Source organism: Mirounga angustirostris, unplaced genomic scaffold (genome assembly GCF_029215605.1).
Source record: "Mirounga angustirostris isolate CCGP_5_RB_7025 unplaced genomic scaffold, mMirAng1.0.hap1 SCAF_12, whole genome shotgun sequence".
Classification (NCBI taxonomy): domain Eukaryota; kingdom Metazoa; phylum Chordata; class Mammalia; order Carnivora; family Phocidae; genus Mirounga; species Mirounga angustirostris.
Window position 1 is genome coordinate 65777809 of NW_026991720.1, and position 14574 is coordinate 65792382.

Here is a 14574-nt window from a genome sequence, read left to right on the forward strand (position 1 = left end):
CCCTGAGATCATGACCCGAGCCGAAGGCAGACACCTAACCATCTGAGCCACCCAGGCGCCCTGTGCACCTTCTTTTAATGACAATTGCTTTGCATAGTGTCTTTAAATGAGGTAATTGTACTTATATCAGACCTCCCAGGGGGCCTCATAAAACTCCTATTCCTGGGCCCAGCCCCTAGATCTATTGAATTAAAATCTCTGGGGCTGAGACCTGACTCTGTATTTTATCAAATTCCTCTGATGATTTGAGGATCACTGGTCTAGAGCCAGATGGGACAGAGATATTGCTTGAGTCTTTATTGAGATTCAATATTGAGACCAAAAAAAAAAAAAAAAAAGATGTGTTAAATTTTCTATTCAAAATTCCATTGTTTTTACCATAAACTCCTACTTCTAAAAAGGGATGTGAACAAGGATACAATAGAAGACTGATATACCATGGGACATAAAATAACAAAGGAAAAAGTTAGGAGGAACTACAGGGAACATTATTTACCTACCAAGTATACCCAAGAACTTTTGTTGAAGAAAATTGTTGTAATTGAACAAACATTTTCCTCTGAGCTTCCTGGCATGCAATACAAAAGGAAAGCACCATGAATTGCATAATTTTTATTAGCTAATAAAAGAACGCACAAGAGATAAAAGTTCCCTAATATTCAGAAACTAATTGAATGCATTTATTAAAGGCCCTGAAATCTTAGTCATCAAAAACTTTAGTAGTAGTTTAGCAAAAATGTTCAAATATTTTCACATTGGTTTGTGAAGCAGGTCATAATATTTTGAAATGCTGGGAATACATTTCTGTGTTTTTCCTAATATAATTCCTATATATGGTTTCTTTGCTTATAATGTAATGAATATTTTGCTCTTTTCTTAGGGTGAACCAGGAATTATGGGCCCTTTTGGGATGCCTGGAGCATCAATTCCTGGACCACCTGGGCCAAAGGTATGCATTCTTGGAAGTGAATGAATAAATGAATGAATGATTGGTTGATTGATTTATAACTTGGATCTTTGGCAGTTGGTGTGGGGAAAAAATTCATGATACCAGTGAACTAGAATTTCAGTTTTGGAAGAAGCCCAAGATATTATCTGGTTCAACCCTGACATTTCATAATTAAGCAAACTAAAGGCTAGCAGGAAATTTAAGATTAGAAATCAGATTTCTTGCTCCTGGTCTTGAACTTGTCACTTCACCATGAACTACCTCCACCAAATCCTAGACCCTAATGCAGGTAAAAATTTATTGTGTTTATTCAGAAGGATCCGGTAGGATTAATAATCAGAAAGTCTGGCAGAAAAGAAAACTGCTCAGATTTAAGAGCATTCCCAGGCATTCTTATAGTCTAAATATTTGAGTCTAGATAGCCACCTGTTTCAGTGGCCTTTCTATAAACTGCTGTCATGGTCCTTACTGACAGGTTTTATTTGCCTGGGATTTGAAATCCCCCTCAAATATATTAGAAGAAGCGACTACCTCCAGATCTGAGACTGATAGATTAAACCCTTTATAAATTGGTCTATCTCTTTTGTGTTTCGTGCTATTATGGTTTCTCCTGTCATCTAAGACCTGAAACTGAACATTATTTGAAATGTGCAGGGAGATAGAGGAGGACCGGGGCTGCCTGGATTTAAAGGAGAACCTGGAATTGCTATTCGAGGACCAAAGGTGGGCTTTTTTTTTTTAAATTTTATTTTATTATGTTATGTTAGTCACCATACATTACATCATTAGTTTTAGATGTAGTGTTCCATGATTCATTGTTTGTGCACAACATCCAGTGCTCCATGCAGAACGTGCCCTCCTCAATACCCATCACCAGGCTAACCCATCCTCCCACCCCCCTCCCCTCTAGAACCCTAAGTTTGTTTCTCAGGGTCAAAGGTAGGCTTTATTCATATTTTTCCCCCTCTATAAGAAGGAAGTGAAAGGGGAATTAATGCAAAGTAAAATGATAGTTGGGACTGTTCTACTCACTCTCCATTGATGAACTGGAATGTAAATTACACTACCATCGTTTTTTAAAAATCAAGCCATCAGATCATTCATTTTTCATAAATGCAGAGGAATGATAGCTCCTATGGTTAGATTTTGGGTGACTAAGCAGTTGTTTGAAAATGCTCCTTTTGTAATGTCTGTAATGTAAGAGATTATATGACCCATAACTTCTTTCATTTACATACTAATGGCCTAGGTATCTCTTTTGCAAAACATTATCCAAAAAGTTCATGTCTGGAAGCTTTACTGGATTAAATTTCTCTGCTTTGTTTTCCATCTTTCAGAGTTATTTTAAGTGAAAACGCAAATAATTATAGGAGATGACAGTTTTAAGTAATCATATCTATGTTCCATGGCAACAAAGCACCATTTCCCTGCTCACACAAAACCCAGCATCACAGCAAAATTTCACATTCCAAATATCACAAACACATCCTATCCCTGTTTATGAGAACAGGCTTTGGGGCTCCATAATCAGCACTGTATTGAATTAGTAGCATGTTTTTATGTAGTCTTGAAACTGGCTTTAGTTCTATCAAATTGCCTCTTCTGGATAAAAGGAATCAAGTACCAACATCAGTGATTTTCAGAACTTCAAAAAAGAAAACTTAGAACCATCTTTGAAATATAATGCAAAACCTACTACATACTGTTGTTAAGTTGGAGTGCTCCTTTGAAAGGTCAAGGGAGGATCCTGACCTCCATTATTCCTCATCACTCTATGAATGAGAGAGACACTTCAAAGGGAATCACTCTGCAGGACATTTTCTTGAATCCAGTGCATCAAGGCCAAGTGACAAAAATTCTACCTATAAAAATATTGTGAGGAGTCCAGAATAAAAATCTGAGACAGATCAGTGCTCCTCTCCCTGCCCCCGATATTTCCTAAGAACATGAGAAGTAACAAGCTAACTGAAATTTTTACAAGATGCAGGACAAAGATCTCTAGGAAAAAAATGTTTAGTTGTAAACTATAAATGTTTTAACATTTTTTCCTTCCAATGTGGGTGCCAGAAGATAAACAGTAACAGCTGCTGATAATCTGTTATAGTCTTAAAACTTAGAAATAAAAACTGAAAGTGAATTCTGATTCCAGTTTTCTTTTCCTTTCAACTTAACCAGGGAGCAGTTACTGCTGTTTGGTTGTTGGCCTGTTCCTCGTGTAAGAATGGAAAGAAAGGGGTATCTTATTTGGAATGTTTAGAGCTTTACTCTGAAATATAGAATAGCACAATAAATTGCTTCTGAGAAGTGATCGGTTAGTTCTCTGTGGCTGAGGGTATGCCAAAATTCACCTCTCCTGAAGAACTTGTTTTTGCTGTCACATAACTGGAAGAGATCATCTTGTGTTTTTGTTGAGGACAAATAATACATTAAGTTTTTATAAGTGGCCAAGTGTTTTCTAAAGATCATTCTTAAGAGGGTTCATCACATAAAACCAGTCTCAGTTTTAATAGGAAAAAACAGCTATTGTATTCCTGGTTTTCAAATTGAACTTAACTTTTTTATTTTTTTTAGATTTTTTATTTTTTTTAAGATTTTTTATTTTTTTATTTATTTGAAAGAGAGAGAGACAGCGAGAGAGGGAACACAAGCAGGGGGAATGGGAGAGGGAGAAGCAGGCTTCCCGCAGAGCAGGGAGCCTGATGCGGGGCTCGATCCCAGGACCCTGGGATCATGACCTGAGCTGAAGGCAGTCGCTTAACCAACTGAGCCACCCAGGCGCCCATAGGAGGGATTGTTTTAAGTATTAAATGAATTCACAGACTTACCGCAGTGCCTAACATATGGTAAGTGTCAAGTGTTAGCTAGCTATTGTCATTCCCTCCTGCTTTTCTTCCCAAAACTTTCCACGATAATTCTTTTTTAAATTTTCTTTTAATATAGATGTTATAAAAGTGAAATGGAGATTGCCAGCAGATATCCTGATTTAGCATGTGAGCTTTAGATATTCACTCCTTTGGGTATTTCAGTTAAAGATTAGCAAAAGTGTTTCTATATTTTAATTTTTTTCTTGAAAGGAAATAGAAGGTGTTGAGATTTGTGTTCCTTGTTCCTGGTAAACTGTGTCCGATAATTTTGCACATACATCATTCTGAGAATTTCACTGGCACCCTCAGTTTCATTTTTGATGGTCATTTGAAAGAAATTAATTTAATTTAATTTTTTTTTTAAGATTTTATTTATTTATTCATGAGAGAGAGAGAGAGAGAGGCAGAGGCAGAGGGAGAAGCAGGCTCCCCACGGAGCAGGGAGCCCGATGCGGGGCTGGATCCCAGGACCCTGGGATCATGACCTGAGCCGAAGGCAGACGCTTAACGACAGAGCCACCCAGGTGCCCAGTCAACTGTATTTTTTTTTTTTAAAGATTTTATTTATTTGACAGAGAGAGACACAGCAAGAGAGGGAACACAAGCAGGGGGAGTGGGAGAGGGAGAAGCAGGCTTCCCGCCAAGCAGGGAGCCCCATGTGGGGCTCGATCCCAGGACCCTGGGATCATGACCTGAGCCAAAGGCAGACGCTTAACGACTGAGCCACCCAGGCACCCCGAACTTAACTTCTTTTATTGCTTAAAGAGTATGCGGTTTTCTTCCCCCCCCCCCCCCCCCAAGTCAGGCCTTCATTCCTGGAAGTAGAGTTAGGAACAGCTTTTGGGAGTTGGATTTGGGGCAGCACTTGGCTTGGAATAATGGCAGTTTGGTCTCAGAATGTGAGGTCCTTGCATACAAGGAAAGCATGGAGAGTCCTGTTACTTTCTCCAAAACAAAGTTCTGTCAACTGTCAGTTTCTTCCCAACCATAAATATTTAGAAATATGAACAGCCTTTAATCAAAATAATTTATATGTTGACAAGGGCCATTATAAGAGTTATCACAGTAACAGAATGTGATACAGAAAGAATTACATGTTTTAAATATAGCGTAATAGATTTATATTTTCTAAATCTTCTAAGAGAGTCTCCCTCATTTTTTTTCTTCCTCTATCTCCATTTTACTTTAGCCAGAAATTTCTTTGATTTGTGGGGCACCTGGGTGGCTCAGTCGGTTAAGTGACCAAGCCTTGGTTTCAGCTCAGGTCACGAGCTCAGGGTCATGAGATGGAGCCCCCGTGGGGCTCTGCCCTCAGCAGGGAGTCTGCTTGAGATTCTCTCTCCCTCCTTCTCTATCCCTCTCCCTCTGCTCCCCCCTCCATTCGCGTTCTCTCTCTAAAAAAAAAAAAAAAAAGCCTCTGAGTTCCATCTGAAGGAGAGTTAACACATCTCAGAAAATTTTTATTCAAAAGGCAGTAATCACGCTTCCCTATCTTCTATATAGGAGGCAGATTATAGCTACTGAAGTTTTTGATGCCAAAGGTTATCATGTAAAGCAATATTTAGGACTTCTTTCTAGGTCTCAAGATATGAATCACAAACTCTGTGTCCTATCTATTTATAACTTGTTTTTTTTTTAATCTGTTTTTAATTTTCATTTGGGCTTATTTATTCCCTGTGTAATTTGGGCCTTATTAGAGAGGACAATAGATGTAACATAACAATAAAAATCTTACCTAACAGTAGGTAGTGTAGTTATCTTGACATTCAAAATTTTACACTTGAGATTTTGTTATGTATTCTTTCCTTCTCTTCTTCTCACACTATGCATATTAAAATTTCTCATTTTTATACTTGTCTATAATTTATGATACAAAAAAAGTGTAATTTTAAAAATTAAAATATCAGGAGCACCTGGGTGGCTCGGTCAGTTGAGTGTCTGCCTTCAGCTCGGGTCATGATCTCAGGGTCCTGGGATCAAGCCCCACATTGGCCTCCCTGCTCAGCGGGGAGCCTGCTTCCCCCTCTCTCTCTGCCTGCCCCTTTGCCTGCTTGTGATCTCTCTGTCAAATAAATAAATTAAGTCTTAAAAAAATTAAAATATCAGTAATCAGTCATTTTTAATTCCTATTAATGTGTTTCCTCTGGAGGATTTTGTAATGGTTCCCATTTATTCCCTATATTTATTCCACGCTTCCCACCAAACGCAAATGGGTAAGACTTATGAAGAGGGACTTATAACAAGTTGCCATATGTGGTAGACTTCCCTTCTAAAATTATTCAAATCATTCCTCTGCACTTACCAAGTGCACGTTTGCCATAGAGAGTTGGTATTGTGCTCAAGTTTTGCCAGGTGTTTCATTGTTTAGTCTTATGATGTTACCTGGTGTTGAATTTATGCAGGGGGCCCAAGGACCTCGCGGACCAGTGGGTGCTCCAGGACTCAAAGGGGATGGCTATCCTGGTGTGGCTGTAAGTGTGGACATTGCTGTGATTTCCTTCATTCCCTCCCTCCTTCTCTTTCTTTCTTTCTTCTTTCTTTCTTTCCTTCTTTCTTTCTTTCTTTCTTTCTTTCTTTCTTTCTTTCTTTCTTTCTTTCTTTCTTTCTTTCTTTCTTGATAAACACTGCACATGACAAGGACACTCACTCTCTTCCTTATTATGTCATCTCAGGGACCTCGGGGACTACCAGGACCCCCTGGGCCAATGGGCTTACGTGGAGTGGGGGACACTGGCGCAAAGGTAAGATTTTAAAGTAGGTAACATAGTAGATTCTAAGAAGATGTCTGATAGGTAAGTGACTTTGGTAAAGGTGAATTTTTTTTTTATCAGACATAATAGAGGAGTGGTAGTCTAAAGAATTGATAGTTATTTATCTTCACCTATGGACCTCCTGGGGGAACTTGCACTAGTTTGAGCATGTGGATTAATTTTGTGGATTTTCTCCTGCTTCTCTGGTCGCAACTCTCACGTTCCTTTGTTGCTTTGTTTTCTGTACCAAAGTCAGAGTGTGGTCCAGAGCCCTCCTCCCTCCTCTAGATCTCTCTTCTCCTAGGTGATCTCATCCAGCCCCATGGCTTTAACTACTACTCACGTGCTGATGCCTTTCAAATTTCTCTTTCCCCCTAAGCTCTGACTGCACACATCTAGTTTCTTACCGTATAACTTCTCTTGGCTTTCTTACAGACATCTCTAACCTAAGGCCCAAAATATAATTTAATTTTAATTTTCACCTCATAAGCCTATAAATGGCACCACCCAACTCATGCTCAAGCTAGGAGATGTGAGTCATTCTTGCCCCTTCCTTTCCCTCTCCCTCCATGTCTAGTCTTTTGGTAAATGCTGTCAGTTCTCTCTTCAAAATATATTTTGATTCTAGCTGCTTTTCTCCTTCTGCTTCACCAGGGCAGACCACCATCATCACTTGTCTGGGCTATTAAAATAACCCCTTCAGGGGCCTTCCCTCTTCTACCTCAGCCCTTCTGTCACCTGCTAGGCAGAGCTGTCTTTTAAAACCAGGAATCAGATCATATCCCTTTCCTTCTCAATAAACACTCTGATGGCTTCTCTCTGCACTTAGAACAAGATCCTACCACTTCCTATGGCCTATGAGACCCTTCACGACCTGATTGTCGCTCTTGCCCCTTCTCCTTACTGACCTTTTGCCGGCGACACTGGCCTGCCCTGTTTCAGCTCATTCCTGCTTCTGGGTCTTGGCTCTGTCAAGATGGCTTATTCTTAAGGCTGTGGCTCAAATCTTGCCTAACCTGTGCCTGACTGCCTAAACAAAGAACAATTGTCTCTCCCCTCACTTATCACTCTCACATCCCCCTGTGTATGTCCTCCAGAGCATGTATCACTTTTTCAAGCCATCTTGCTCATTTACTATTCTGTGTATTCCATGAGACTGTACATTTTCCTGAAGGCAGGCTCTTTGTCTTGATCCCTGCTAAATTCCTGGCACCAGAAGTAAGCATGCCACCCAATAGGAGCTGTATAACATGTTGAATGAATGGGAAGTGAATGAATGATCAATATTACCCTAAAGAGAAAATATGTCCTTAGAAACATATCTACTTAGTTTTTCAAGTGCTTCCAGGTCATTAGAGGGAGACGTTCTAATTGTTCAATGTCAACTTCTTGTTTTGGTTTTTGGTCTCTGCCCCAGCACGTGGGAGAGACAACACCTTGCTGATGCTTCTGTACAATGGGGCAGGGACCCTTTTGCCTTCTCCTCAGGACAATAAAAGATGGGAGGCCCATGGCACTAAATACTGTCTGTAAAGGACAGCTTGACTCCTCCCTGTCTCTGTTAGCGTAATCATGAGAAACCAGGGAGAGGCTGTGTCTGAAAGTACTGTGTAAACTCTACAGAGGACCACACCTGAGATACTTTTATCAAGGTTCTGGCTTGGTCTGACTCAGAACGGAATCCAATCCTCTAACACACCTTGATGGTGTCAATAAACCATACTGAACTTGGGTATGGAAGTATTCTTTTTTTTCTTTAAAGCATAGTCATTTGTCAAATGTTACAATTAAAAAAGTAGGAGGACATTTCACTATGTAAACCTTGTTTGCTGCTCTGAGTGGAGCACGGGTAAAATCTTTTGTTATTATGTAAATATTCCTTCAGGTAGGAAAGTAGAAACTTATTTAATATATGGCATGAGATAAAACCTATTAAATGTATATTGGAATGTATCTGTATTCTAATGGAAACATGATCATTTACATCTCCACTGAGTATAGGTTATTATATTTTAGATAAGTATATATTGCATTATATTAAATTATACTATTATGCTACTGCTCTACATTTAGCAATGATAATAAAGGCAGGCACTTACACACAGATAGAGAACATTTTAAAATTTGTTTCTTGTGAATATTCCACTATGTCAGGTTATTTAACATACAAGCTAAAACATTTACTAAATAATTCCATATACTGGTTTTCCCAGAAAGTTCCCTATATTTGCTATCATATACATTTTAGGGGGAAAAATCAAGAAAAAACGTGTTCCTTCAAAATTTTATGCTGCCTATCTTACTTTTTGAAACAACCAACATGTTGCCAGAGATGTGTCTTAAGGGAGACTCATTATCTCTGTTAGCCCACACGGGAGGCTGAGCGGAGGAGGCAGCTGACAGCTCATTCCTGGCTGAGGGAGGAGAGAATATTGGCCAGGATCTGCCTCTGTCTCCCTGTCCCCCCCCCAGCCCCCCCACTCTCAGCTGCCTTTTCTTTTTCTCTTTGACCTCTTCCTGTGGATGCTGGGAAAATGTGTTATCCTGAAAATCGTGTGAGCTGGTCTTAGAATTAAAGAACTTGGATCATAAACTTGAAAATAAAGGAAACACCAGCTTTTAAATAACTTTCAATGTCATCTCTCATCTTTGATAGAGGTCTTAAAGTCTCTATGTGGCCTTTTTCTCTGAAGAAAACTTTTGGAAACACACACACGCACACAAGTAAAGAGAGATATTTGGAAAAGTTTAATTCCACCTAACTTCGTCCTTGTGGTTTGGTAAAGTGGAGGTGAGACCCTCAAAATACCTAAAGGTGTCAATGGTAGCAAAACACTGGTTTCAAATGCGAACAAAATTCATCTCCTTTCATTCTGACTTAAAAGAACAGAGGAATTTTAAGTATGTGGGAGTGCATCTCTGTGTGTGTGTATAATTGTATAGACATATATATCTGATATGTTTTTCATTTAAACTCTGTGTAGTCACCTTAAAATATTGGCCTTAGCGCATTAACTTACAAAACAAATGTGTTTTGAAATGAGGAAACCATTAAGGTTGACAATTTATGGTCCGTTTTTGTGCTATTTAGTTAAGGGCACATGTGTTTAACATATGACACAGACATTAGAATCAAAGCTTCTATGTTTCAAAACCTATCAGAAGCAGTCCCTGACATCTTGCACCCTTGTGGTGCTCTCTGGCTTTTTTCCAAGTGAAAGAATTCCATATGACATCAGTGGTTATAGTACTTCTATGTACAATTACCTTGAATTGCATCCAAATTTTGACAAGGGCGTCTGAAAGATTTCTAAAATTCTTATAAAAGTTATACTTCCAAGTAGATAGGAGATATAGTTTTAAAATCTGCTTTTGAAACATGCCTGGAAGAGAAACTAACGATTTGGTTTCTTGCTGAGTTGGAAGCACTCATCTAGCACCCTGTTCCCCGGACCCAGACTTGTTTGTTGATGGGGAAGGCAAGCTCGAGGATCTTATTTAGTGCTGCCTGCACTTTTTCACTGAACCCCTACAGACAAAAAGGACCCTTTGTGATTTGGGGACAATCATTATGTGACCCTCATCTGCCTTCGAGAAGCCCACTTGACTCTTTTCTCCAGTATTTTCACCTGCAAAGGCTCATGAGGTGCATGTGATCTAGAGGCTGATCCACTGACATCTCTGAGAGTAAGAGTTTATCCTTGGCCTCCTGAGCTCCATAAGGACAAGTGCATCCTGTCATGTACCTCTCTCAGCTCTATTCCTTCCCTAAAGCTTTGGAGCAGGTGAGCTGGGGCCAGTCCTTGCACAGAGGGGCTCTAACCTGCCTGTTAGAGCCCTCAAGGGGTCTCTTCACCATCAAGTGGTTGGAATAAAATCTGTGGGCAGAAAGCATATGTTGGGTTGTTGCTATTATTATTGTATACTATGTCAATAGACATTATATACTACCTAAATATTTCCAGAATATCATCGCATTTTAAACTACTCCCTTATTTTATAGGTAAGGAGATCAGGAAGCAGAAAGGCTGAACACCTTGTCCCTTTACAATAGAAATGGTGTTGATACTATATTATGTTCATGTGTAAGAGGGAGACTATGAATATGGATGAATGAATGCAAATGAAATGAATGAATAAATTAGAGCAGAGAAACTGACTCGCCCTGATCTGCAGATGTTCATTTTCAAAGCTGTCGAGCTTCCAGATATCTCGGCATCACTTAGCGTACAGTGGGATTGTTTCTCTTTCCAGCCTCGCTTTCCCATCATCCAAACTTAAATTATGTCAACATTAACGAGAAGCACAAACCCAAACCCAAAAGAGTTAAACATTTTTCAAAAGCTTTAAATGTTTGAATATTGTAAATACATGCTTTATTTGACAAAAGTGGCCCATAGTCATAAATTAAAATGCAAGGCTCTGTGAAATTCCACCAAGTGTCATTATTCTAACAATGTTCCCGGCATTTGAATTGCCCCTCTGTTCTCTGCAATGGCTCACATATGTGCACACCACCAACAGGCTGTGGCAGAACAGAGGAGCAATTCACACAGAACTGCATTAGGAATTTGTGGATTCCATTGGTGGACATGGACTGGACAAGAAACTGTTTTGAACAGTCTCTGACAAGGAGGCTGGCCTCGGATACAGACTTCATGACAGTGATGTTAAGGGTCTGTGACTCCAAGTTGGAGTGGAAGAAACCCACCTCCCATAATAGGACTGCAAAATTGTGACAGGCAGGACAATCAGCTCAAAACCAGGACTAATTAGAGCCAGAGCCATATCAAGTTGAAATGCTAGACAACTTGACCTTTAGATTTCAGAAAAGGTCACATTCAAGACCAGGAAAACTGGATTGGGTGACTTTTCAAGGTTTTTCCCCAATTCAGTTCCATGCATGTTCTTTAAAATCACAGCTGTATTCTGGTCTGTCTTGTGACCTTCAAGGCTGCTTTCATCTCTCCTTGCTGCTTTCCTAGCTCTGCATTTCTCTCCCCAGCAGTACATACATACCTCCTCTCCCTTCAGCCCTGGAAACACACACTAAATCCTCTTAGCATTGGCCACACAAATCACCATCCACACATTTTTATTTTCAGTCATTCAGACTAGAGGAGCTCTCCCCGCTCCTGTGGGAAATTATATTGAATATCATTACAAGAGAGTCTTCTCTTCTCTCTGTCATTAGGGACAACATCGGTATTTCTATACTCAAAATTCCTAATACAGCTAAATAAGAAAGACTCTCCTTCTCCACTGAGATTCTCGGCACCTTGGCACAGGGTAATCTTTTGTTCATCTTTGGTGAGTTGATTTTGAGAAAAGAAACAATCAACAAATCCCCACCTCCCCTAACCTTACCACCCCCCATCCAAAAGCAAGTTTTTAAATTATCATGGACTTTGAGACACTGCTGATTGGGGGTGAATATTAAAGTTCTAGGAGAGAAATTAATTGGAAGAATGGAAATTATTTTAAATATTTTGGAATTTAAAGCTGGGAAAATATGCTAAAGCAAATGTTATCATGATTTGAGTGCTTGTTTTCCAACGCCTTCTTCATTATTTTCACATCCCCTGATAATTGTGCTGGTAACTGTTCCTGTCTTCCTTTTCACACTGAAGGGTGTCAGTGAGAAGTGACTGAGTGCTATGACAATGGCCAGTCAACAACCAATACACATTCTCAGTATCAGGCTGTGTATTCAGAAGCTTACAGTAAGCTAAATTTCCATTGGCATCCTGGCAGCCACAGGGAGGCTCAGCAGAGTTACTAGACCAGTGCATAAGTTTATTACAGGATTCATTCCAGAGTGATGCTTATGTTTCTGGTAGCTGGAGCCTTTGTAGTTAGAGCTTAATTTTATTTAGAAGCCAGAAAGGAAGCAACATGAGGCAGTTGCTAATCATCACTTTGACTTATGACTTATTTTGAAACTCAGTCATTTCTTGGTTTCATCATTTAGTAGGATCTTGAGTACTATTCCTTGGGAAATTTTTTAGCAGCTAATTCTTTTCACAGTGAATTCAATTTGCTTTTCATTGTCCCACTGGTAGAAAGGCATGAAATCCGTTTAAGAACAACTGTAACCTGCTTCCACCATCCTCTCAACGAGGGGCAGGGACCTAACACGCACAGACCAAGGGTGAAGCCTTGTCTACGGTTGTGGTGGGGGTGGGGAGACAGTCGCATTGGGCTGTTTTGTCTTGAAGAGCACTATATTCTCAAACATTGTGTTTAAATCTTATAATATGCAGAAGGTATAATAGATTGTTTCCTTTTCACTGCTCCACTTGGACCTCTGTTACTGACTAGCTATGTGACCTCAGCAAGTTACTTACTCTCCCTGGGACTTAGCCTCCTCATCGGTGGTCTGGAATAATGATGCCCACCTCACAGGGTTATTCTGAGAAATTAATGGAATAATATCTATAAAGCATTTTAATGAATTCTAACACACTAACGTCATAGTGGTCATCACAACATGCATTAGTCTGCCAAATCAAGTATATTGCAGCATGGATACACAGAGAAAATAAGAATTGATGTAGGTAGAAGATCTGGAATGAGACTAAGTAAAACATTGGGGTCAACCATAAAACTGAGCAGTGGCAATGACGGGGAAATGGAGAGGCCAGCCTTAGACAGCCGGGCACGGTGCAGGCGGTGAGAGCCTCTCAGGGATCTTGTCACAAGGATGCTTTCTTTCTTCTCCTTGAGAGAGCGTGACTGACTGAATGTAGGAAAAGGACTCTCACAGCCACAGACCCATGGTCTCTGCATTAAATGGTAGCTGGAAGAGAGTCTACAGAGACATTAGCATTTTGCATCTAGCTCCAGCCAACACCAAGAAGGGAGATGAGCTCTGGAGTCGACCTGGGTTTGAATTGCTGCTGGCTGCATGGTTTCTGGGAAATCATGTATCCTTATCTCTAAGTCTCAGTTTCCTTAGCTATAAAATGAAGTAAGTTGATATTGATAGGATCGAATGATAAATGAAAAATGCCACATAATAAATTTAATAAATGTTATTATTTATATTATTAATTATGATAATTTTAATGTTAACCAAAGCAAAGGTTTACCAATGAGAAAAAAAGAATGAATGTGATAGTGTGTTTGGTTTCTTTTCCTTCCTTTTAAAAAGTGAAATTTGTGATATTAATCAATGAATGATTACCAGGACCATCATAAGATTATGTATGATGTTAAAGGGGGTGAAATCAACCACTCTGCAAGGTTACAGTCTAGGTAAAACCTTCACTGAATCATTTGTTAAATTCACATATACAAGTACTGCAGGGAGTTAGTTCTAAAGTGACCATTTCCTGTGAAAAACTGGAAGGAGTATCTCAAGTCTAGAATTCCTTTTGTGGGCCAAGAGGAAGCTCTGGGTAATCTAAATAGTTTTGTTTGTTTGTTTGTTTTGTGGAGGGTAGGGGTAGGATTTAGGCTATGTGGTCTTATGAAATTGATGGATATAGTAAAAAATGGCAACTCCAGAATTTGCTTTCAGGGCTGACTATTATCTCCTAATGCAAGGGCTCCCTCTGCAGGCTCCAGTAACTCTCAGCTCCTGCATGGGAAGCTAAGCCCAGCTGTGCAAGTGCCTGTCGTAATTCCTTTTATTTGTGATTGTCACGCCATCCACTGACAATAGAACCACATGTCTGAACGTGTCATGGTGAACACACTTCATAGGTACCCATGGTGCTGCGTGTGGCAGACCGGGTGCTATCAGATGGTGAAGTGAGTCCGGACCATGGTCCTCTTGTATGCCTTCACCTGGCGTTGTGGCCTTCTACGGGCACACGGCCCGTGGAACAAAAGACATAATACATCTTCAAGACCGCACCATAGTAGAGAGACACTGTCTCTGTGGATTTCCATAGCTCATTAAGTGCCTGATATTCCCATCTATTAAAAAGTAGGGTACAGAAACACCAAGGAACAACCCTAAAACCATGTTATGACCAACTGTAACGTCTGCAGAATATGTTAAGCT

At 39.9% G+C, this 14574-nt stretch overlaps 1 protein-coding gene across 1 annotated transcript in view; it reads left to right on the forward strand.

Moving 5' to 3' along the window:
- COL28A1 (collagen type XXVIII alpha 1 chain) overlaps positions 1–14574 on the forward strand; it is a 161727-nt gene that overhangs the window by 80033 nt on the left and 67120 nt on the right. Inside the window, exons 22-25 of the mRNA XM_045864663.3 lie at positions 881–949; positions 1604–1672; positions 6216–6284; positions 6486–6554. Of these exons, the coding sequence (XP_045720619.1) occupies positions 881–949; positions 1604–1672; positions 6216–6284; positions 6486–6554 (276 nt within the window). The remainder of the gene's footprint in view (positions 1–880; positions 950–1603; positions 1673–6215; positions 6285–6485; positions 6555–14574) is intronic.